This window comes from Mobula birostris, chromosome 9 (assembly GCF_030028105.1).
Source record: "Mobula birostris isolate sMobBir1 chromosome 9, sMobBir1.hap1, whole genome shotgun sequence".
In the NCBI taxonomy this organism is placed as follows: domain Eukaryota; kingdom Metazoa; phylum Chordata; class Chondrichthyes; order Myliobatiformes; family Myliobatidae; genus Mobula; species Mobula birostris.
In genome coordinates, this window is record NC_092378.1 from 54,290,063 (window position 1) to 54,314,227 (window position 24,165).

The following is a 24,165-nucleotide window of genomic DNA, read 5'->3' on the forward strand; positions in this document are numbered from 1 at the left end:
TGTGTACTTCTGGCACTGCCAGCAGCCTGAGCTGCCTGTGTTACTCAGCTCCGTGTATGGGATGTCCTGGTGGACTTTGCAGATTGCACTCATCAGTCTATGTTCATTTGACTCCGGTTTCTCACTTACACCTTTGCCCATCCTGTCACAGACTCCTGATACAACACAGACAAAATGCTGGAGGAACCCAGCAGGCCAGGCTGCGTCTATGGTAAAAAGTACACTCAACGATTTGGCTGAGTCCTGCTGAAGGGTCTTGGCCTGAAACATCGACTGCACTTTTTTCCACAGATGCTGCCTGGCCTGCTGAGTTCCTCCAGCATTTTGTGTGTGTTCCTTTGATTTCGAGCATCAGCAGATTTTCCCTTTCTTTATGACAGACTCCTGATGCCGAACATATAGATTATGTATGGCATTGACATGAGTAAAACCAAACCCGAATGACCTCGCCCAATCCTCCTCACTGGTTCCTGGGGATCTGCTGCTTGCATTGACTTGTCGAGCAGTGGGAGGAAAGTGGAGCACCCAGAGGAAACCCACACAGTCACAGGAAGGACGTACAAACTCCTTACAGACAGTGGCAGGAAATGAACCCGGGTTGTTGGTTTTGTAAAGCATTGTGCTAACCACTACGCTACTGTGCCGCTGTAGATACTGAGGCCAAAAGTCTGTCTTATTGTACAAGAGGTCCATTCAAGAGTCTGATTACGATGGGATAGAAGTTGTCCTTTAGGCTGGTGATATGTGCTTTCAGGGTTGTATCTTCTGCCTGATGGGAGTGGGGAGAAGAGGTGAAAGTGGAAATGTGCACTGGGTATTCTTGTACAGTCCTGCGACCTGCACCATCAGGAGTACAGAGGGTGAGGAGTAATTGGTCTAACTTGCTGCCACTCTGTATCGGCAGCAGACTGAGTATTATTGTCATCTGGTGTGTTGCCTAATGCCTGTTTTCTCTCCTCATTTTTCTGACCTAAGAGAAGAGACATGCAGCAGTTGCAAGTTTATCCCAGGAAGATTGTAATGCTTCCCTGGCCAGTTCTGGGTCCACTGCGTTGCAGACAGGTGATGTCACTACATTGCCGTACCAGTTCACCTGCTTGTTTCCGGCTTTCGCTAGTGACCTGTGATCCTGCTCGCAATTCACCTCCTCAGTGCTTCCCATGGGTTTCCTTGCTTTTCGGATTCAAAATTCAAGTTAATTTATCACATGTACACCAAACATAGAGTGATTGCAAGAAGCTTCTAACCCTTCCCTAGAAGTGTTAAGTAGGTCACCATTCAGAGAGATCTCTTTGTTTCTAACTGACAGTTAACATGTATCAGGTGGTGGGTTAGGAGGATCTTCGCCAAGCACTGCCACACGTCATCTGGGAATGTGCGTTAGTGCAGAGGGAGCATCCGCAGAGCGCACACTGACCTGAAGTGACCTCTCCTGCTCAACCCAGCACAAGCAGCGTCTGCACAAATGCAGTGTCCAGTCATATTTCCCAGCTGGAAACCCCAGTCCTCTGGGCAGTGGAGTCCAAGCCTTTCACTCCTTCGCTCGATGCTCAGACCATTTGCCGCACTTCCACGTGCTTTGCCTGTCCCTGTGGCTTTACCCCCCATGATGTGTATTTGACCATCTTCCTCTGTTCTTCAGGTTGAGGGTGACGCAGCAGACCCACAGCAGGTTGCCGGGCAGATCCCTGTGGCCCTCCCTGTAGAATCCCTCAATGATCTCCGGCAGGTACAGGCAGCATGTCTCTGCTCAGTATAGCTCGATGGCTTTGTCACTGAGTGCCGTCACCAACTGTGACCTCATAATAGCATGGAGTGAGTAAATGCATGCACTCGGTTGTGTGTTACAGGTGCTAAATATCGCAGAGACCTTTGTGTGTTGCAATGAATGTTTGCCGCACTTTAAAGCTCTTCCATAAAACAGGTATGTGCTGTGCACTCACTGGCTGTGTGGCAGTGGTCATGACTCAGCTGTTGTTCTGACCCCAATGGTCACACCGACTGTTCTCCACTTCAGAGGTGGTATAGCACACGTGGTTCTGTGTCACCTAGATTGTGGCTTCTGTTACGGGAGTCTCGTATCCAAAGTTCGAAGTAAGTTTATTATCAAAGTACATCTGTGTCCCCATTTACAATTCTGAGATCCATTTTCTGCTGTGGAATTGTAGTAAATACAAGAAACACAATAGAATTTATGAAAGCAGCAGGCACAATATGCCGGTGACCCCCAGCATTTTGTGTGTGTTGCTTGAATTTCCAGCATCTGCAGATTTTCGTGTTTTTCATCTAACAGGAATGACAACAACCACTATGCAAAAAAACAACAGAATGTGCAAATACAAAGAGAAATGATAAATACTATTATAAATAGTAATAAATATGGAGAACATGAGATGAAAAGACCTTGAAAGTGAGGTCAGTTCAGTGGGAACATTTCAGTGGTGGGTGAGTGAAGTTAAGGGAAGTTATCCCCTCTGTTTCAAGAGCCTTATTTTTGGGGGGTAATAACTTCCTGAAGTTGGTGGTGCAGGTCCCAAAGCTCCTGTACCTCCTTTTGGATGACAACAGTGCGAAGAGAGCGTGGCCTGGATAGTGGCGGTCCTTGATGATAGACACTGCTTCCAGGCAACTACATTGCGTGTAGATGTGATCAGTAGTGGGAAGGGCTTTACCCATGGCGGACTGGACTGTATCCACTACTTTTTGTAGGCTTTCCCATACAAGGGCATTGGTGTTTTCATACTAAATGATGATTCAATCAGTCAACGTATTCTCCGCCACACATCTGTAGAAGTTGGTCAAAGTTTTAGGTGTCATGCGAACTTCTAAAGAACTAGAGGCTCTGCCTTGTTTTCTTTGTAATGGCACTTGAATACTGGATCCTCTGAAATTTAAAGTTGCTGACCTCTCCAACTCTGATCGCCCAATGAGGACTGGCTCATGGACCTCCAGTTTCCTCCTGCTGAATTCAATAAGCATTTCCTTGGTCTTGCTGGCGTTAACAAGAGGTAGTTATTGTAGCAACACCCTTGATTGGGCCAATGGCAGTGGTGTTATCGACAAACTTAAATATGACATTGGAGCTGTACTTAGCTTCACAGTCAGAAGTATAAAGTGAGTAGAGCAGGGGGCCAAGCACACAGCCTTGTGGTGCACCTGTGCTGATGGGGATTTTGGAGGAGATGTTGATGCAAATCCAGACTGACTGTTGTCTGTAAGTGAGAAAACTGAGAATCCAGTTGCACAAGGAAGTATTGAGGCCTAGAATTTGAAGTTTATTGATTAGTTTTGAGGGGACGATAGTAATGAATGCTGAGATGTAATTGATAAAGAACATCCTGATGTATGTATCTTCACTGTCCAGATGTTCCAGGGTTGGGTGAAGAGCCAGTGAAATGGCATCTGCTGTTGTCCTGCTGTGACAGTAGGCAAATTGGTGTAGGTCCAGGTCTCTTCTGAAGCAGGAGTTGATATGTTCCATCAACAAGCTCTCAAAGCACTTCATCAGAGTGGATGTATGTGCTACTGGACGATAGTTGTTGAGGCAAGTTATCATATTGTTTTTAGCACCAGTGTAATTGAAGTTTGCTTAAAGCAGGTGAGTACCTTTTACTGCTGAAGGGAGAGGTGAAGGATATCGGTGATCACTGCAGCCAGTTGATCAGCACAGGTGTAACGCTAACTGTTTCTGTGTTACACATGAGTGTTCCAAATTACAGGGGTTGTTTGTTGCACACTATTCTGTGTAACAGGCATAATGTGTCACACTGATTTATGTTACAGGGGTCACGTGCTACCTTGTTCTGTATTACAGGGGTCACGTGTTACATTGTTCTGTCCTATAGGGGTCATGTGTTACACACACTGCTTCATGATTCATGCCTTATATTACACATGCTGTTCTTTGTTATAGGCATCATGTGTTACACACTCACTGTAACGTTACAGGAGTCGTGTTCCCAAACTGTACTACAGAAGGGAGGCATGAGTGTCAGTCCCTATTTCACACGATGGGGGTTGTGTGCAAATCATAAATATTGTAGATGCTGGAAAGACTCAGCAAGGCCAGATCGTGTGACACTGCTCTGTGTTTCAGAATGTTAGTTGTTCATCACGTTTATCACTGCTGATGGTTGTGCTTCAATTTTTCTCCTTGGTGTTTGTGGCATTGTGCTGTGTACTTCTGGCACTGCCAGCAGCCTGAGCTGCCTGTGTTACTCAGCTCCGTGTATGGGACTTTGCAGATTGCACTCATCATTCTATTAAAAAACACAAACAACAGGAATTCTGCAGATGCTGGAAATTCAAGCAACACACATCAAAGTTGCTGGTGAACGCAGCAGGCCAGGCAGCATCTCTAGAAGAGGTACAGTCAACATTTCAGGCCGAGACCCTTCGTCAGGACTAACTGAAATGTCGACTGTGCCTCTTCCTAGAGATGCTGCCTGGCCTGCTGCGTTCACCAGCAACTTTGATGTGTGTTGCTCATCATTCTATGTTCATTTGCCTCTGGTTTCTCACTTACACCTTTGCCCATCCTGTCACAGACCCCTGATATAACACACACAAAATGCTGGAGGAAACCAGCAGGCCAGGCAGCATCTATTGAGAAAAGTACAGTCAACATTTTGGCTGAGTCCTGCTGAAGGGTCTTGGCCTGAAGCGTTGACTGCATTTTTTTCCACAGATGCTGCCTGGCCTGCCGAGTTTTTCCAGCTTTTTGTGTGTGTTCCTTGGATTTCACTGACCTGAAGTGACCTCTCCTGCACAGCCCAGCACAAGCAGTGTCTGTACCAGATGCAATGTCCAGTCATATTTCCCAGCTGGAAACTCCAGTCATGTGGGCAGTGGAGTCCAAGCTTCTCTCTCCTTTGCTCGATGCTCAGACTATTTGCCACACTTCCACGTGCTTTGTCCGTCCCTGCGGCTTTGCCCCCCGTGATGAGTATTTGACCATCTTCCTCTGTTCTTCAGGTTGAGAGTGAGGCAGCAGACACACAGCAGGTTGCCGGGCAGATCCCTGTGGCCCTCCCTGTAGAATCCCTCAATGATCTCCGGCAGGTACAGGCAGCATGTCTCTGCTCAGTATAGCTCGATGGCTTTGTCACTGAGTGCCGCCTCCAACTGCGACCTCATAACAGCATGGAGTGAGTAAATGCACGCAGTGATGCACGCACTCGGTTGTGTGTTACAGACGCTAGATATCACACTGACCTTTGTGTGTTGCAATGAATGTTCGCCGCACTAGATCGGTTTTTAAGCTCTTCCGTGAAACAGGTATGTGCCGTGCCCTCGCTGGCTATGTGGCAGTGGTCGTGACTCAGCTGTTGCTCTGACCCCAATCGTCACACTGACTGTTCTCCGTTACAGGGTTGGTCTATCACACATGTGGTTCTGTGTTACAGAGGCAGTGGTGTCTTATTTACAGGAGTCTTGTGTTCAAAGCTCAGTAATTTTATTATCAAACTACAGCTGTCACCGTATAAAACCCTGAGATCCATTTGCTGCTGAGCAACCGTAGTAAATACAAGAAATGCAATAGAATCAATGAAAGACCACAACAAACAGGGCAGACAACCAATGTGAAAATACAAAAAGGGGGGAAAAAAGGTAATAATTATAAATAAACAATAAATATCGAGTATGTTGAGATGAAGAGGCTTTGAAAATGAGTCCAGTTCGGTGATGGGCAAGTGAAGTCATTCTCTCATATTCATTCAAGAGCCTGATGGTTGAGGAGTAATAACTGTTTCTGTGTGGGCCTTCAGGCTCCTGTATCTTTCTGATGCTAGCAGCGAGAAGAAAGCATGATCTGGATGGTATGTTCCTCGATGGATGGCTCCTTTCCTGGAGCAGTACTATGTGTAGCTGTGCTCGATGGTGGTGAGGACTTTACCTGTGATGGACTGGGCTGCATCCACTACTTTTGTAGGCTTTTCTATACAAGGGCATTGACAGTTCCATATCAGGCTGTGATGCAACCATTCAATATTCCCTTCACCACACATCTATAGAAGTTTGCCAAAGTTTTAGATGACCTGATAATCTTCACGATCTTTTGAGAAAGTAGGGGTGATTCAGTGCTTTCTTTGTAATACCATTTGCATGCTGGATGCAGGACAGATCCGCTGAAATGATAACACCAAGAAATTCAAAGTTGCTGACCCTCCCCACCTCTGATCCCCTGGTGAGGACTGGCTCATGGACCTCCCATTTCCTCCTCCTGAAGTCAATAATCAGCTCCTTGGTCTTGCTGACATTGAGTGAGAGGTTGTGGTGACACTGCTCAGCCAGATTCACAATCTTCCTGCTAAACACTGAATTGTCACCACCCTTGAATCTGCTATCAACAGCGGTGCCGTCAGCAAACTTGTACATGGCGTTAAAACTGTGCTTAGACTGACAGTCATAACTATAAAGCAAGCAGAGCAGGAGGCTAAGCTCAGCCTTGTGGTGCACCTGCGCTGAGGGAGATTGTGAAGGAGATGTTGTTGCCAATTGGAACTGAGTGGGGTCTGCAAGTGAGGAAATTGAGGATCCAATTGCACAAGGAGGTATTGAGACTTAGCATTTGAAGCTTATTGATCAGTTTTGAGGGGGTAATAGTATTGAATGCCAAGCTGTATTCAGTGAAGAGCATCATTATGTATGCATCTTCGCTGTCCATATGTTCCAGGATTGAGTGAAGAGCCAATGAAATGGCATCTGTTTTGCAGCTGTTACTCCAGCAGACAAATTGGAGTGGATCCAAGTCACTTCTCAGGCAGGAGTTGATATGTTCCATCACTGTGGATGTAAGTGCTACAGGACAATAGTCATTGAAGCAGGTTATTGTTTTCGTAGGCACCGGTAGAATTGAAGCCTGCTTGAAGCAGGTGAGTACCCCAACTTGCTGAGGTGAGAGGTTAAAGATATTGGTGAACACCCCAGCCAGCTGACCAGCACGGGTGTTACACTGGCTGTTTGTGTTACAGGCATTGTGTGTTACATGTGCTGTTACATGTAACAGGCATCATGTGTCACACTAATTTGTGTTACAGGGTCACGTGTTACATTGTTCTGTATTAAAGGGGTCATGTGTTACACACACTGCTCCATGATACACGCCTTATATTACACATGCTGTTCTCTGTTACAGGCATCGTGTTACACACTCGGTGTAACATTACAGGAGTCATGTTCCCAAACTGTTCTACAGAAGGGAGGCATGAGTCTCAGTCACTATTTTGCATTACGAGGGTTGTGTGAAAATCATAAATACTGTAGATGCTGGAAAGATTCAGCAAGGCTGGATCGTGTGACACTGCTCTGTGTTTCAGAATGTTAGTTGTTTGTCACGTTTGTCACTGCTGATCGTTGTGCTTTGATTTTTCTCCTTGGTGTTTGTGATGTGCTGTGTACGTCTGGCACCGTGCACCAATCTGAGCTGCCTGTGTTACTCAGCTCCATGCATGGGGTATCTGCTGGACTCTACGAGTTGCACTCACGATTCTGTGTTCATTTGCCCCTGGTTTCTCACCCACACCTTTACCCATCCTGTCACAGACTCCTGATATAACACAGGGAAAATGCTGGAGGAACTCAGCAGGCCAGACAGCATCTATGGAGGAAAAAAAAAAGTACAGTTGGAAATAATGTACTTTTTTCCATAGATGCTGCCTGGCCTGCTGAGTTCCTCCAGCATTTTGTGTGTGTTCCTTGGATTTCCAGCGTCTGCAGATTTTCTCTTTGTTTGTGACAGACTCCTGATGCCTGACGTATAAACTGTGTATGGCACTGACACGAGCAAAACCAAATGCAAATGGTCTCACCCAATCCTCCTCACTGGTCCTTGGGGATCTGCTGCTTGCATTGACATGTCAAGCTGCATCTCAACACTGTTGCCCAAGCCCTGGATTCCTTGCCAGTCACATCAAACCCAGCAATGATGGGGAGTCCCCAGCCAAGCGCAGTGGTAAGATCAGGCTGGTCAAGGGCTGCAGGACTGTGTTGAGCGAGAACCTGATGCTCCACCATCTGCCTTAATGATCAGCGGGGGGTCAGAGGCAGCACGACATTGTGTAGACCCCTGTAACCCCATGGCTCAGTGTATCAGGTCAAGGGCTCGGTAAGCAACAGTGTGCAAGTGAGGGAAGTCACAACCCTGGGCAGTGATAATCATGGACAGAATGCTGGAGGAACTCAGCAATACAGGCAGCATCTAATGAGGGGGGGTAAACAGTCAACATTTTGGGCCGAGACCCTTCATCAGGCCTGAACAGACAAAGAACCAGGAAGTCGTGGTCATCTAGCTCAAACTAGACAGATAAGGAGATTCCTTGATAAGGGTAGCCATTGAAACAGTTCAATTTACAGTGACACAGGCTGCTCGGGAGTGATGGTTGAGCAGGTACATAGGGACCCAGCAATCTCCCACTATCTGGATGCAGGAAGGCATCATCGTTGGGCCTGAATCATGTAGGTACCTCCCAGGTACAACGTACTTATACCTTCACCAGGAGATCTGCAGCAGATTGAAGAGATGGCTGGCCTTGACCTTTTCAAGGGCAATAAGCAATGGGCAGTAAGTGCTGCCCTTATCAGTTGCACCAACTGCCTGAATGAACTCAGTAAATGCTGGCCTCGTTGGCACCACCAACATCCTAAAACTAGTTAAAAACTGCCATTGTTCCATCGGGCCCCGATTCCATGTTACGGGAGTTAATTATCACACTCCAAATCTGTGTTTTATTATTACCAAAATAAGCTTGTTGTAACTTTGTAATTCTACAATGCTGGAACAAAAACGGAAGAGACCATAAACAACACAGACTAAATTAAAACATACCTATCCCTACCCGGGGTGATGTTCACCTCCAGTGGTCCAGGAACACTTTGACTGTACCCATGAACACTGCGTGTTCCTTCTCCAGGAATACCAGGGTGCAGAGATGCAACTGGAACATTGCTAGGCTGTCAGCCGGGTGGAGCTCTCCATTGTCTGCCTCCAGGGCTCTTGGAGTGCTGCCTTAAGTTACTCTTGCTTCTGCGTTGTGTGTGACCTTACCTTAGGATTGTCTTGTTATTTACTCCTGTGACACAATGGAAGTCCACTTGATTTCCAATTCTCTCCTGACTTCTCCATGCCTCTTTCTGATCCCCCATGGTTACAGCATTGGCTTACAGGTCCGTCCTTCATCCGGGACGGATCATACACGCGTGACTAAGAACACGGAGGCAGCTCCATGGTGCATTCTGTCACTGGGTGTGTAGTGTGTGCAGTAACTCACTAATACCACTACTAGTCTACTGTTCTGCATGTTTGATTTCGCTGTCTAATTGTAACTGAAGCCAGAGGAGACTGTTGGTTTAATGAGACGTCACCGATGGACAATGATAGCTTTGCTGTATTTCTGTCAGCATTATGTTAACAAACTTTCCTGAAGTCTAATTATTGTATTTTCCATCTTATTCTCCTCTTCCAACACTACACCCTGGTAAACCTCCCACCCTCCACACCTCCTCCTTCTGCCCCCCACACCTCCTCCTCATACCTAACTCCTCTGATCCTTCCTCTTTTTCCCTTCCCTCCCTTCCTCTTTCCTCTTTTCCCCCACCCTTCCCCTTCCTTGCCTGTCCACCCCCTTACCCGACTTCTTAACTTTTCCTCATCATCCCCCACCCTTCCCCTCCTCCTCTTCCTCCTCCATTCTCTCTTGCCCCCTTACCCTCCATTCCTCTTCCCTCCTTCTCTGCCCCTTTACTCTTCCCATCCCATCCCCTGCCCCTCTTCCCCTCCCCTTCTCCCCCACTCCTACCCCTGATGTTTCTCCCCCTCTTCCCTCGCCCTGGCACACCACCCGATGCTGTACTAGAGGTGCATCAGCAGGTACACAGGGGGAGTGAGTGGGCTCGCCGAGCAGATAGCCAGCAAGCTGCAGAGACACACTGAGCCCAAACCCCGTATAGACAGGAGAGAACTGGTAAGCCTCCTCCTGCCAGTGCTGTAGCGTTGGTGGGGTGGGTAACAGGGCAGGGTCGAGCTTGTGGGACAGGTTGCTGGGTGTAAAGTGTCGGGTGGGCTGGGGCGTGACATGTGGGCTCAGGTGTAGGGAGAGGGTGGGTAGGGTATAGGGGGTGGGTAGAGTGCCCAGTGGTGGTGAGGGGATGCAGATGGTGGGAGTGCTGTGCAGGGAGCTTTCTTGGTCAGGTTTGTAGTGACTGAGAGTGTAGAGTATGTGCCAGGCTGGGTTTTCAATGACCCAGGGCTGGGAGGTGGTGATCGGTGGGGTGAGGGATATACATAGTAAATATAAAAGTAATCCTATAAAACACAGTGTACAAATAACTCTTATATAAATACTATAGATAAGATAGAGGCAGGAAAGTTGTTTCCACTGGTAGGTGAGACTAGAACCAGGGGAGGTAGCCTCAAGATTCGGGGGAGTAGACTTAGGACGGAGATGAGGAGGAACTGCTTTTCCCAGAGAGTTGTGAATCTGTGGAATTCTCTGCCCAATGAAGCAATGGAGGCTACTTCAGTAAAAATATTTAAGACAAGGTTGGATAGATTCTTGCATAGTAGGGGAATTAAGGGTTATGGGGAAAAGGCAGGTAGGTGGAGATGAGTCCATGGCCGGATCAGCCATGATCTTATTGAATGATGGAACAGGCTCGACTGGCCAGATGGCCTATTCCTGCTCCTGTTTCATATGTTCTTAGACTGATTGTATGTCTAGCCATCCAACACCATCTCCTGGTGAAGTCTGCTCTGCCTACATCTCCTCACACTGACCACTAAAGCTTCATGCTCTATGTTGGAGGCTCCCTGATGGAATACGAGAGGTTGCTTCCATCAGTTGAAGCAGGCTAGGTTATTCACCTTTCAAAACCTAGTGCCTGTCAATGTTCTCCAGCTATTGAAGTACTTTTAAGGTTGAGTCACTTTTGTGAGAAGTACTCCAGCCAACCTGCAGTGACACCATTGCAAACGGTGATGATTACTGTCCAAAGAATGGGGAACTTTAGTGATGAGGATTGCAGGTTAAATACTGGCCAACGTGCTTTAAGGGTCATGGGGAGGAGAGGCAAGTAGGGAGACCTTCACCCGAGAAATGGGGCTGGGCTCACTCAGGACATGCTTGTGGGCCAGTCTGTATCTCTGTGCTCTATCTCTGCAGCAGGGCTTCACCTTTTCATAAAACAAGGCACGTTTTTTTTATTTCGAGCATAACAAATGGTCCAAGGTCCACTGGAGCATGGTGGACAGGAAAAGCTTGGAGGCATATGGACCAAGTGCAGGGAAATAGGACTAGCATAGTTAGGCATTGTGGTCAGCATAGACAAGTCGGGTTGAAGGGCCTGCTTCCTATGCTGCATAAATCTGTGACTCTATCAGGCAGTCTTTCTCTTCCACAGCAGCAGAGCTGAATGGTAACCAGCGTGACAGGCCCGTCAGATGGCTGTATGGCTCCATTCATTATTTAGTCAAACGAGTCAGAATCTGGTTTATTATCATTGACATATTGTATGTCATGAAATCTGTTGTTTTGCGGCATCAGTACAGTGCAAGGCAAAAAGTTATTGGAAGTTACAATAAGAAATATATAAAATAAATAACCAGCGCAGAAAAAAATGAGGAAAATAGTGAGGTGGCGTTCATGGACCCTGATGGCAAAGGGAAAGAAGCTGTTCCTAAAACACTGACTGTGTGTCTTCTGGCTCCTGTACCTCCTACTTGATGGTGGTAACATGACGAGGGCAATAAGAATGGATGCTGCCATTTTGAGGCATTGCCTTTTGAAGGTGTTCTCGATGGTGGAAAGGTAGTGCCTGTGTTTACAACCCTCTGCAGCCTTTTTCAATCCTGGGCAGTGGCCCCTCCATGCCAGACAGTACTAAGGGTTCACAATCGGGGGTCGGGGGTGGAGTGGGGGAGAGAGACAGTTTGTGTCACCTCAACACGGCAGAGTCCTGCCTGTCCTTGAATTTACTCAAAGAGGCAAGAGTTGTACTAACTGGGACCAGGTGCCGCTTGAGGAAGTCTGGCTGGGTGTGTGTGTGTGTGTGTGTGTGTGTGTGTGTGTGGTTGGTGCTCCAGTGAATGAGGCTCCCTGTGTGAAGGTGGTGAGGTGGGGGAGGCAGGTGGTCCCTGTTCTCCTTCCAGTCCTCCTGCAGTAATCTGTCCCGTCTTCCCACAGCAATCAATCAGACGGAAGGAGTTTCCCTCAGAGATCGGAGGTAGTGATGTTTGCTACTTCTGCGGGAAGCGAGTCTATGTGATGGAGCGACTGAGCGCCGAAGGGAAGTTCTTCCACCGCGGCTGCTTCAAATGTGACTACTGCGGTGAAACCCTGCGGCTCTCCACCTATGCCTACAACCCGGAGAACGGTGAGATTGCAGCCACTACTGAAATGGTTGGGGGGGGGGGCATCTCACAGCTTTCGAAGCTGACAGAGATGATAGTCAGTCTGTGCGGCAGCTGCGGGACAGTAAGAGTAACCAGTGCATTTGTTTTAGTGACGTTATGGAACTGGTCGGGTTAAGGGGAGCACCCACATCCCAATAACAGTGCCACTGGGTCAGCCTGAGAGAGAGAGAGCACAATCTCAGTTTGATGTCACTACATAGGTCCAGCACTCTGGAGGGAGGGGTTTGGGGTGAAGGACCAGCTGAGACTTTGTATCAGCCCTCCGAGCTACAGACCTGAGCTCACAACTCCCAGCCCTCATGCAAAAAAAAATCTCTCTCTCCATTCCACCACCTCCCACACTCTATTCCATCTAAGTATGTCCATTCAGAGACCCCTGTCACGCTGTGGTGGCCATTCACCAGTACACCATGATGATTGACCCCGGTTAAAACCACGTTGAAGTGGCCTGGTTCCCCTCCAGTGTTCGTACAGTCCAGTGACTCCGGTGGTCTTTGCCTGTTGTTCTGTTGCTGTTATTCCAGGAGTAAAACCTGTCTGGACACCAGCTGAAGAGAACAAGCAGCTCATTTTGCCTGTTGTGGCCTGGTCACGTTCTGGTGACTGGTGCTTAGTGGCTCTGTTTAGTAGTAATTGACTTCCGGTCATTTGGTTCACCCAACCCATCGTGATCTGTCAAATCAGCTCCTGACTTGCCCTCTCCCTCTGACATTGGAGCCGGAATCCTTCATTCTTGGAATGATTCCATTCCATGTTTTTTCTTCGGCCACTGAGGGCCCTTCATATTCTCGTGCTGGTGATCAGAGCCAGGTCGTGACCACATCATCTCAACTCCTGGAAGAGATTACGCTAACTAGTGATGTGTTCCTGGGATATTGAAGGTTAAAGGGTGAGGAACTATGACTACCTTATTAGGGACTGGAGGACTGAGTTTAAGGTCGACTCAGGCAGAGGTGGTTGTTTATTGTTGGCCTGCAGCTACTAGGTTCTATTCAGCGACCCCAGTCCTGTTAATGCACCCTGACTCTGCCGAGTTACTTTAGGAGAATACTGAAGATGCTGGACTTGGGGAACAGACATAAAAGTTATTGAGTTACTGAGAGGCTCAGATGGAGAAAGGAGGGGTTGGCGGTTGTCTCCGGTGGTTAAGGCTGTGTGGGGATTACTGTGCTGTGATGTTATTGCCTGCTTATGCTCCCCATTGATCAAGGTCTGATCTCCGGTCCCCAGGTGCACAGTGCTTCCCCTTGGTACAGTGGCATGCAAAAGTTTGGGCACCCCTGGTCAAAATTTCTGTTACTGTGAATAGCTAAGTGAGTAAAAGATGAACTGATTTCCAAAAGGCATAAAGTTAAAGATGAACACTTTTTAAATATATTTTAAACAAGAAAACTTCTTTATTTCCATCTTTTACAGTTTCAAAATAACAAAAACGGAAAAGGGCCCGAAGCAAAGGTTTGGGCACCCTGCATGGCAGTACTTCGTAACGCCCCTTTGGCAAGTATCACAGCTTGTCAACACTTTTTGTAGCCAGCTAAGTGTCTTTCAATTCTTGTTTGGGGGATTTTCGCCCATTCTTCCTTGCAAAAGGCTTCTAGTTCTGTGAAATTCTTGGGCCATCTTGCATGCACTGCTCTTTTGAGGTCTATCCACAGATTCACAATGATGTTTAGGTCAGGGGTCTGTGAGGGCCGTGACAAAACCTTCAGCTTGCACCTCTTATTAGGATCACTATCTTGTCCTCTTTTCATCTTCGGCTTTTTTACAGACGGTGTGATGTTTGCTTCCAGAATTTGCTGGTATTTAATTGAATTCATTCTTCCCTCTACCAGTAAATGTTCCCCGTGCCACTGGCTGCAACACAAACCCAAAGAATGATCGATCCACCCGCGTGCTTAACAGTCGGAGAGGTGTTCTTTTCATGAAATTCTGCACCCTTTTTTCTCCAAACATACCTTTGCGCATTGTGGCCAAAAAGTTCTATTTTGACTTCATCAGTCCACAGGACTTGTTTCCAAAATGCATCAGGCTTGTTTAGGTGTTCCTTTGAACCTTTTGAATAGAACTTTGTGGCCGCAATGAGCAAAGGTATGTTTGGAGAAAAAAGGGTGCAGAATTTCATGAAAAGAACACCTCTCCAACTGTTAAGCACGGGGGTGGGTCGATCATCCTTTGGGCTTGTGTTGCAGCCAGTGGCACAGGGAACATTTCACTGGTAGAGGGAAAAATGAATTCAATTAAATACCAGCAAATTCTGGAAGCAAACATCACACCGTCTGTTTAAAAAAAAAGAAGCTGAAGATGGAAAGAGGATGGCTTCTACAACAGGATAATAATCCTAAACACACCTCAAAATCCACAATGGACTACCTCAAGAGGTGCAAGCTGAAGGTTTTGCCATGGGCCCTCACAGTCCCCTGACCTAAACATCATCGAGAATCTGTGGATAGACCTCAAAAGAGCAGTACATGCAAGACGGCCCAAGAATCTCACAGAACTAGAAGCCTTTTGCAAGGAAGAATGGGTGAAAATCCCCCAAACAAGAATTGAGGGACTCTTAGCTGGCTACAGAAAGCGTTTACAAGCTGTGATACTTGCCCAAGGGGGCGTTACGAAGTACTGCCATACAGGGTGCCCAAACTTTTGCTTCGGGCCCTTTTCCTTTTTTGTTATTTTGAAACTGTAAAAGATGGAAATAAAGTTTTCTTGCTTAAAATATTAAAGAAATTGTCATCTTTAACTTAAGCCGTTTGGAAATCAGTTCATCTTTTACTCGCTTAGCTATTCACAGTAACAGAAATTTTGACCAGGGTGCCCAAACTTTTGCATGCCACTGTATTTGTTTAATCTGGTTACTGCGGAAAACTGCTCAGCTATGGTGCACTTGTGTTGCTCCTCGCTGTGTCGTGTGTCGTGTGTCCTGTGTCCTGGGGTTGTGTGAGAACGTGTACATTCTGGTGTGCAGTGGTACTCGTAGCCTGGAGATGCAGGGGAATATATGCGTCCGGTGTGCACGTGTCCCAGGCGTGCAGTGGGGCGTGTGTATACCAGGGGTGTGGGTGGTGTACAGGAGCCCAGGGCTGTAACACTATTTAACTGGATGCCATCCTGTTACAGGGAAATTCTACTGTAAGCCCCATTACCGACTGGCAGGACGGGAGGCCAGGAAGAGACCGGCAACGCCCCCAGCAGCCGCCCAGGTACCAGCCACACCGGGGGTTGTCAGATCAGAGTAGGGAGCCCGTTGGCATTGCCTCTCCTGTACCGAAGGGGTGGGGGGGAGGGTTGCTTCTCAAGCAGTTGGTATCTGCTGCTCGCAGAATAAGAGAGGTGGGCTTAGTGTTGTATTCGGGGAGGGAGGGTGTTGCAGTGGGAGCATACTTGCACATGGGACCAGGGACTGTACTTCCCTGCAGGGCTGGGGAGTGTACTTGTGCTGGAGATCTGGAGATAGTGCTGATACAGGGGTGCTGCAGTGGTTGCCAGCATTCAGCCCTGCCTCAGCTTGGATAGATTATTCATGCGCATGTGTAGGTGCTGAGTGCCACGCTTGGTGCAGGACCATTGGGTTTGCAAGGGTCGCCTCCCATGCCCTACAGAGTAATTGTAAGGCAAGGGGGTCGGGGGGGGGGGGGGTGCCTGTCAGAGTTGTCAAGCTCTCCGATATCCAGAAAGTGCACAGTGGTCACAGGTGATGCCAGTGCATGTTCCCTGAAACCTGGCCCACTCCTGTCCTGTTGTGTTTCCTCTACTGCAGGAGAAGGTGTTTGCGCCCCCGCTGCCCACCATCAACCCCGACGGACAGCCCAGCCCTAAGGAGCCGCACGCCGAGGGAGCCGCAGGTAGATGTTGCGCCCTGCTCGAGGACGGCTGGCTGCCCTTCCCGCTGAGGGGGCACCTCGGCCGCCTGTGCGACGGAATGAATGAATGGATTTATGACTCCGACGATGAGGAAGGCTAGCAGAGGGCATGGTCTCAGTACCCCCAACCCCACCCCTCCCCCCGACCAGCAGTGTAGAGTGAAAGGACCTTGACCTCAAGAGGAGCTAATTGATCATGTATCAAAACCACCTGAAGAACCCCCTGCTTATCTCACTAAAGCCCGAACCATCTCTGCAGCTCCCTAACGCCCCCAACCCACTTCCACCACTGCCCCCTGTAAGCCCAGTCTTAGCCCATCCTAATGGAAAACGACCAACCAAATTCCGCCTTACAGGAAGTGCAAGCATGAAGATGGAACCCTAGAACCCCGGCTGATGGGTTAGAGGTGGTCAGATACTCCAAAACTACAACAATTGCTACTCTAATAAATCTCCTGCTATTGGTTTGGGTCTGGCTAGTATGTTTAAAGTGATAGCAAAGAGTTATATTGGGCAAAAATGAGCAATTGCTTACACTGCAGTATGGGATCCGGTGGCACAGTGACTTCTGGGGAGCTGGTGACAACTAGGATTCCAGTGACTGGGAACAGCTGAGAATCTTCGAGCAGCCAGAGATCCTGGGTCAGCTGGAGATCTAATGATAGCTAGGTATCCAGTGGCCCAATGACACCTGGTAGTCCAGTGATCTGTGATGGCTGGGGACCCAATAATAGCTGAAGATCCAATGATCTGGTGATCTCGGACAGCTGGGGATCTGAGGATCCAGTGAAAGCTGGAGATCCGGTGAGACAGCACAGCTGGGGATCTGATGATAGCCGAGGATCCAGTGGCCCAGGGACAACTGGTCATCCAGTGATCCAGGGTTGGCTTCAGATCCACAGTGATCTGAGGACTGTGGGGATATGGTAGTCTAAGACAAATGGAGATCTAGTTACATGGGCTGATCAGGAATCTGATCATTAGCATGGGGACTGATGAGGATCTAGTAACTGGGATTAAGATGTAGATCATGTTGTACAGACTGGTATGGATAGAGTAACCAGGGTTAAGGTGAGGTCATGGTACCAATGAATCAGAGAATGCTGTAAATATTCAGCAGATCGGGCAGTGTCTGTGGAGAGAACTAAGTTAATGTAAGCAACGTACACAAAGTACTGGAGGAACTCAGCAGGTCTGAGTTCCTCCAGCATTTTGCGTGTGTTGCTTGGATTTCCAGCATCTACAGATTTTCTCGTGTGGTTAAGTTAATGTATCACATTGATTACTTTTGACCAAATCACAGAGCTGGAAACATCAGTCCATTTTTCTCTCCTCTGGTACAGCCGGCACCTGCTGGGCATTTCCGGTGTTCTGTCATTTACTGGGGAGGGGGGGGAGAGGGGGAACAGGTAAGAACAGAAAAATGTTGAGAATCCCACAGTACCTGTGGGTGGGGGTTCTGTAACATAAGGGCAAACGGTGATCCGGTGTCCAGGAATGAAGGGATAAGAGTGTGGGAAGATGAGGACTGGAAGCCCAAGTGGATCAAAAAGTCCCTGAATCTGTTTCTTACGCGCCTCCCCTCCCCCCCCAAAACCCTGAGTAAGATCATGGCTGCTGTGTTCCTGGCCCTGGTCTCATTTCTATTATCCTCGACTCCCCCATGCCTCGGTGTTTCTCCATCTCGGACGCATAGAACAGTACAGACCCTTCGGCCCACAATGTTATGCTGCCCTTTTAACCTACACCAAGTTCAATCCAATCCTTTCCTCCTACATAACCCTCCAGTTTCCTTTCATTCATGTGCCTATCTAAGAGTCTCTTAAATGCCCCTGAAGTATCTGTCTCTACCACCACCCCAACAGCGCATTCCACACACCCACAACTCAGTATAAAACCCTACTTCTGACATCTCTCCTATACTTTCCTCTAATCACCTTAAAATTATGCCCTCATGTATTACCCATTTATGCCCTGGGGAAAAAGCACTGGCTTTCCAGTCTAGTTATGTCACATATCATCTTGTACACCTCTATCAAGTCAGCTCTCATACTCCTTTGTTCCAAAGAGAAAGCCCTACTTCACTCAACCTTTCCTCACAAGGCATGCTCTCTGATCCAGGCAGCATCCCGGTAAGTCTCCTCTGTACCCTCTCAGGTAGGGATGCAACGTTACCATACAGCTCTTGAACTCAGTCCCCTGACAAATGAAGGCCAACATACCATACGCCTTCTTTATGCAACAGCTTTAAGGGGCCTATTCATGTGGACCCAAGATCCTTTTGTGTCTCCACGCTGCTAAGAATACCTCATGTTTTGTAAGTTAGGGCTGCAAAGGTCCATTGCCCATCCTCAGCTCAATCTGAGATAGGTGACCTGATCTCCTGAGACCATATCTCCCTCAATTCTGGTCTCCCCACCAGAAGAAGAGTCTTCCCCACACCGACCCTGTCAGCCCGATGGGGGGAAATGCTCTGCGGGTGCTGGAAATGTACTCACCGTGCCAAGCTGCATCTGTGGAGGGAGAAACTGAGTCAGTGTTTCAGGTCTGTGACCCTTCTTCAGAACTGGGAGAAGAGAGAAATGAGAGTGGAGGAAGCTGCAGGGTAACATTTAAAGCTTTATAAAACAGTGAGGGGTGCAGATCAGGTGGATGGTCACATTCAAAAACTAGATGACATGGGCTACAGGTGAGAGAGGAAAGATTTAAAGGGGATGTGAGGGGCAAGTGTGTAACTGAGAGACTTCAAAGTACATTTATTATCAAAGTAATGTATACCATAATCAACCTTGGGATTGGTAGGTACAAGCTGCCAGAGGAAATGGTGAAGAAGAGTACAATTACCATGTTCAAAAGATACTTGGACAGGTACATGGAGAGAAAGAGTTTAGAGCAGTGGTTCCCAACCTTTTTTATGCCATGGGCCATGCCATTAAGCAAGGTTTAGAGGGATATGGATTAAATGCAGGCAAATGGGACTGGCTCAGACAGACATTTAGGTCGGCATGGGTGAGGTGGGCTTGAGGAGCCTGCCTCTGTACTGTGAAAAGCCATACATTTTAAGTTGCAGGGAGCGGAGCAGGAGCAGTTGTGAGACTTCAGCCATGGTGGAGGGGGAACCAGGACTGAGGAAAAAGGATTGGTGAGGGCCAAGGTGTCGGAGCAGCTGAGGCAGGGGCAGGAAAACCAGGAGATTGAAGACGTGCATTTCTAACTTCTAGTTGTGTTGGAAGGTTGTTAACCTGAAACGTGAACTTAGCTCCTCTCTGATGAAGAGTCTCAGCCCGAAACGTCAACCGTTTATTCCCCTCCACAGATGCTGCCAGACCTGTTGGGTTCCTCCAGCCCTTGTGGTGCTGCCAAACCTGAGTATTGCCAGCATTTTGATTCTCTGGGTGTAATGTCTCAATAAGGTCACCCCTCCCGAACTCCAGGGAACAGAGGCTTAATCTGCTTAAACTGTCTTTGTGATGTAATCATTTGGTACCCGAAATCAAAATACAGCATGGCATGTGTATCATCTCCAAGGGAGATGCTTCCTTCCTTAAATAGGCCGATCAAAGGCAAGGGATTCAGTAACAAGAAAAATGATGGCGATCCAGCAATAAGATAAATGGGAACTGAGACCACAGAGAAAGGTTAGGATCCAGTAATAAGAACTGAGGAGATTGGGGATCCATTAATGAGAGTGAAAGAGGTAAGAAAAACACACACACACACACACACACACACACACACACACACACACACACACACACACACACACACACACACACAGACTGCTAGAGGAACTCAGCAAGTCAACAAATCTGGTAACAATAATGGGGAGCCGTTCATGATGAAAACAAGGATCTGGTAATTTGAACATAGGATCTGATAATGAGGGGTTGATAGGGAATTCGTTAACAAGAATGCCAGGATCCTTTAATGAGAATGTTGGGGGTCCATTTAGATTGGGGATCTGGTAACAAGAATAGCAAGGATCCATTCAAGGGAATGATGGGGATCCTGCGATAAGAATGTGGGGATGTGGTAACAAGGGGAATGACAGGCTCTGATGATGAGGAGAGCCGTAGGGAAGCAGCAACATGGGAAGAGTGACGACAGGCGAGGGTCTGGCAAGGTGAACAAGGATCCAGTAAGGCAGAGGTAAGGAGAATGAGGTTTCCTGTGGGAGTGAGGTATTCACCATGAAATGGACGGTGTGGATGCAATTACGGGTGCCTTGATGCCCACCCAATAGAACATGGACTGGTGTCCTTTCAGCAAGGTGAGGAACAATAGGGTGCAGGGTGGAGGAGAGACAAAGGGGATCCAGTAACAAGGGGAGTGGAGGAAATTTGGGACAACTGGGAGTAAAGACACGGAATGACAGTAATCCAAAAAGCAAAATAATGGAAGTGACACAGCTAGAAGGAGAGCAAGGGGGACCCATTGACAGAGTGTGCTGAGAAGGAGAGCTGTCGGAATCCACCACCATGAAGAGTGGTAGGAATGCACACAAAGGGTAACTTTGGGAAGGAACCAGGGAGCTGGAGAACAGACAAGGAAGAGGGAGAGTGGGAAATGGAAGCAGAGCAGGCCCGGATAGAGAGTGGGCTGGAAACGGGTACAGAGAGGATGAGGGAGTGAGGTATAGGGAGAGATTAGACAGGTATGCATTTACTGAGGGGTGATCTCACAAGGTGTATAAAGTCATGAGGGGCACAGATAGGGCGAGCAGTCATTTTTTCCAGGGATAGGGAATCGGAAACTAGAGAACAACATTTTAAGGTTCAAGGTGAAAGGTTTATTAAGGACCCTTTTTAACACATTGGGTAATAGATATACGGAGCCAGCTACCAGAGGAAGTGGTTGAGGCAGGTACATCAGATACATTTCAGATCAGGTGGACAGCTAGACGGATGGGAAGAGTATAGAGGGATATGGACGAAGTGCAGGGAAATAGGATTGGCTTCAAGAAAACTCATGGGTTGCACGGGTATGATGGGCCAAAGGGTCTGTTTCCATGCTGTACAACTCTGACTCTTGGCAAGGGGAGGGAAAGAGTGGCTGGGGAAGAGGAGGACGAGGAGGTGCAGAGGGGACGGAGATCAAGGGGAGATATCAATGGGGAAAACAAACGGGGGAGTGAGTAGAGGAGAGGTGGGAATGAGTGAATAGAGAGGTGGGAGTGAATGGAGAAGTACGTGGGGGGGTGAGTAGGGAGAGGAAATACACAGGAGAGGGGAGTATGAGGGGGTGGGGAGAGTGGATTGGGGAGTGAGGAGATAGAGTGAGTGGGGAGGGGGGTGTGAAGGGAAGGGAGGGAGTGTGTGGGGTATGGGGTAGTGAATGGAGGAGGAGGATTGGGGAGAAGACTGGTGCAGAGAGAAGAATAAGTGAGGGGGAGTGGGGAGTGGAGTGGGGGGTTGGGGAGAGGGAGCTGAGGGAGGCTGAGTGGAGAGATGTGAAAGAGCTGAGAGAAGAAGTAAGTGGGGAGAGGTGAGAGTTAGCGGGTGGATGAGTAGGGGAGAGGGGAATGAGCAGGGAGAGGGGGATTGAGTGATGAGAAGGGGGAGGGTGAAGAGAGGAGAGGGGCAATGAGCAGGTAAGAGTGGAAATGAGAGTGAAGAGTGAGCAGGGAGGGGGGGAATTGATTGGGCAGAGTTGGAAGTGAGTCGTGAGAGGGAAATGAGTGGACAGAGAGGGGAGTAGGTAGAGAGAGGAGAGAGTGAGTGGGGGAAGGTGGAGTGAGCAAGGAAGGTGAGGTGGCATGACCAGGGAGAGGTGGAATTGAGGGAAGGAGAGATGGGGGAGAGGAGAGTCAGTAGGAAAGCAGAGAATGAACAGGGGAAGATGTGTGAGCAGAGGAGAGGGGCAACTTAGTGGGCAGAGGGAGAAGAGAGCAGGGTAGAGTTGGGAGTGAGTGAGGAGGGGGGAAATGAGCAGGGAGTTGGTGGAGAGATGGGTAGGAGATGAGAGAGGGAGATGGAGGAGGAACAAGGGAAATGGTATGGGAAAGAAGTGAGAACGGGCAGCAGGAGAATAAAAACTGAACGGAAAGGGAATGATTAAAGAACAGGAGCAGGAAGGTAGAAGATGCAGGGAAAGAGATGAGTGCAGGGAGTGAGGAGAGAGAGCAAGTTAGAGTGAGCAGAGACGGGTAGCTGTCGAGATTACAGAGCTATGATGGAAGTGAGGAATGGGTTTGGGGAAGCTTGATGTACCGAAGTGGTGGGGTTCACTCTCCATCACTATTCCCCAGTGTTACAGCAGCAGAGTTCTGTGTGGTTATATTCACACTCACTTTAAATGGAGCTTCTGCAACTCGGCTCACAGACTGTAGATTCAACACTTGAGGGAATAGTCATCTTGCCTGGCTTTGGTCATAGAGTCACAGAGCAGAATAGCACAGAAACAGGCCCTTCAGCCTACTAGTCTGTGCTAGCCCAGTTTTCTGCGTAGTCCCATCTTCCTGCACCTGGACGATAGCCCTCCACACCCCTTCCATCCATGTCCTTGTCCAAACTTTTCGTATGTATTGAAATTTAACCTGCATAAGCCACTTCCACTGGGAGCTCGTTCCACACTTGCACTACCTTCTGAGTGAGGAATTTCGCCCTGAGGTTCTCTTAAATATTTCACCTTTCACCCTAAACCTGTGACCTTTTGTGCTAATCTCACCTAACCACAGTAGGAAAAATGCCTGCTCGCATTCTTATCTATACACTTCATAATTTTGTATACCTCTATATTGAGATTTCATCTCAATCTTCTACACTCCAGGGAATGAAGTCCTAACCTTTTCAACCCTTCCCTGACAACATCCTTCTAAAGTTTCTCTGCCCTCTTCCACGCTTATTGATTGATATCTTCCTTGTGAGTAGGTGACCAGAATGACACAGAATGCTCCAAATTTGGCCTCACCAATACCTTAAACAATTCAACATAGCATCACAACAAGAGAGTGGGGAAGTACTGAGGAGGGTGGACAGTGGTAATGGATGAAAGGGAGCCTTGGACCAATGTCACAGTATAATGGAGAGGATTATAAATTGGAGGCTTCCACTGCTGTTTTCAGCCAGAGAACTGCCTGAAGTTCCAGTCACTGGGGTAAACTTTTCTCTTTACAATCCCTCAAAGTGATGTGAGACAGAAACCGATCCCCATATGGATGACTTGATCCCACTTCATTTCTGAGCAGGGGATGGCAGTGCGAGTTCTTTTGGCCATTATACAATCAGCTGCTGTGTTGTCTCGATGGAGTCCAGTAGCAGGGCCAGTAGAGACCAAGCTGTACTGTGCACTCTTAACACATTCTTGGATGCAGACGCACAGTCCAAGCCCAGACAGACCACACAACACACTTGAGACACAGCCCTACCCACTGCAAGTTTCTAGGGTAACGTAACAGCCCAGGTTATTCACAGCTGTTTGGCAGTGGTTGGATCAGAATGTGGAACATTACAGCACAGTACAAATGCTTTGGCCCATGACGTTGTGCTGACTTTTTAACCTACTCTAAGATCATTCTAACCTTCCCTTCCACACTAGCATCCATTTTCTATCATCCATGTGCCTTTCTAAGAGTGCCCTAGTGTATCTGTCTCTATCACCACCGACAGCCCTGTCAGTTTCACTGCGTTTGGTCAGCCTGCTCTTCCCTTCTGCTCCCCCTCCCTTCCCAGGACACTCCCTTGTCCCCCACCCCCTTCCCAGGACACTCCCATGTCCCCCACCCCCTTCCCGGGTCACTCCCATGCCTCTCTCCCACCCCCTTCCTGGGTCACTCCCATGCCTCTCCCCCACCCCCTTCCCGGGTCACTCCCATGCCTCTCCCCCACCCTCTTCCCGAGTCACTCCCATGTCCCCCCCACCTTCCCGGGTCACTCCTGTGCCTCTCCCCCACCCACT

The 24,165-nt window shown here is 48.3% G+C and overlaps 1 protein-coding gene across 10 annotated transcripts in view; it reads left to right on the top strand.

Moving 5' to 3' along the window:
- The window catches only part of LOC140202766 (protein-methionine sulfoxide oxidase mical3a-like), a 311,216-nt gene that overhangs the window by 178,307 nt on the left and 108,744 nt on the right, over positions 1-24,165 (top strand). For 9 of the 10 annotated variants that reach the window (XM_072268078.1, XM_072268077.1, XM_072268082.1 and 6 more), the window contains 4 exons: positions 9,855-9,962; positions 12,180-12,369; positions 15,527-15,609; positions 16,167-16,251. In XM_072268078.1, the coding sequence (XP_072124179.1) occupies positions 9,855-9,962; positions 12,180-12,369; positions 15,527-15,609; positions 16,167-16,251 (466 nt within the window). The remainder of the gene's footprint in view (positions 1-9,854; positions 9,963-12,179; positions 12,370-15,526; positions 15,610-16,166; positions 16,252-24,165) is intronic. The other variant, XM_072268084.1, reaches the window with a different exon arrangement.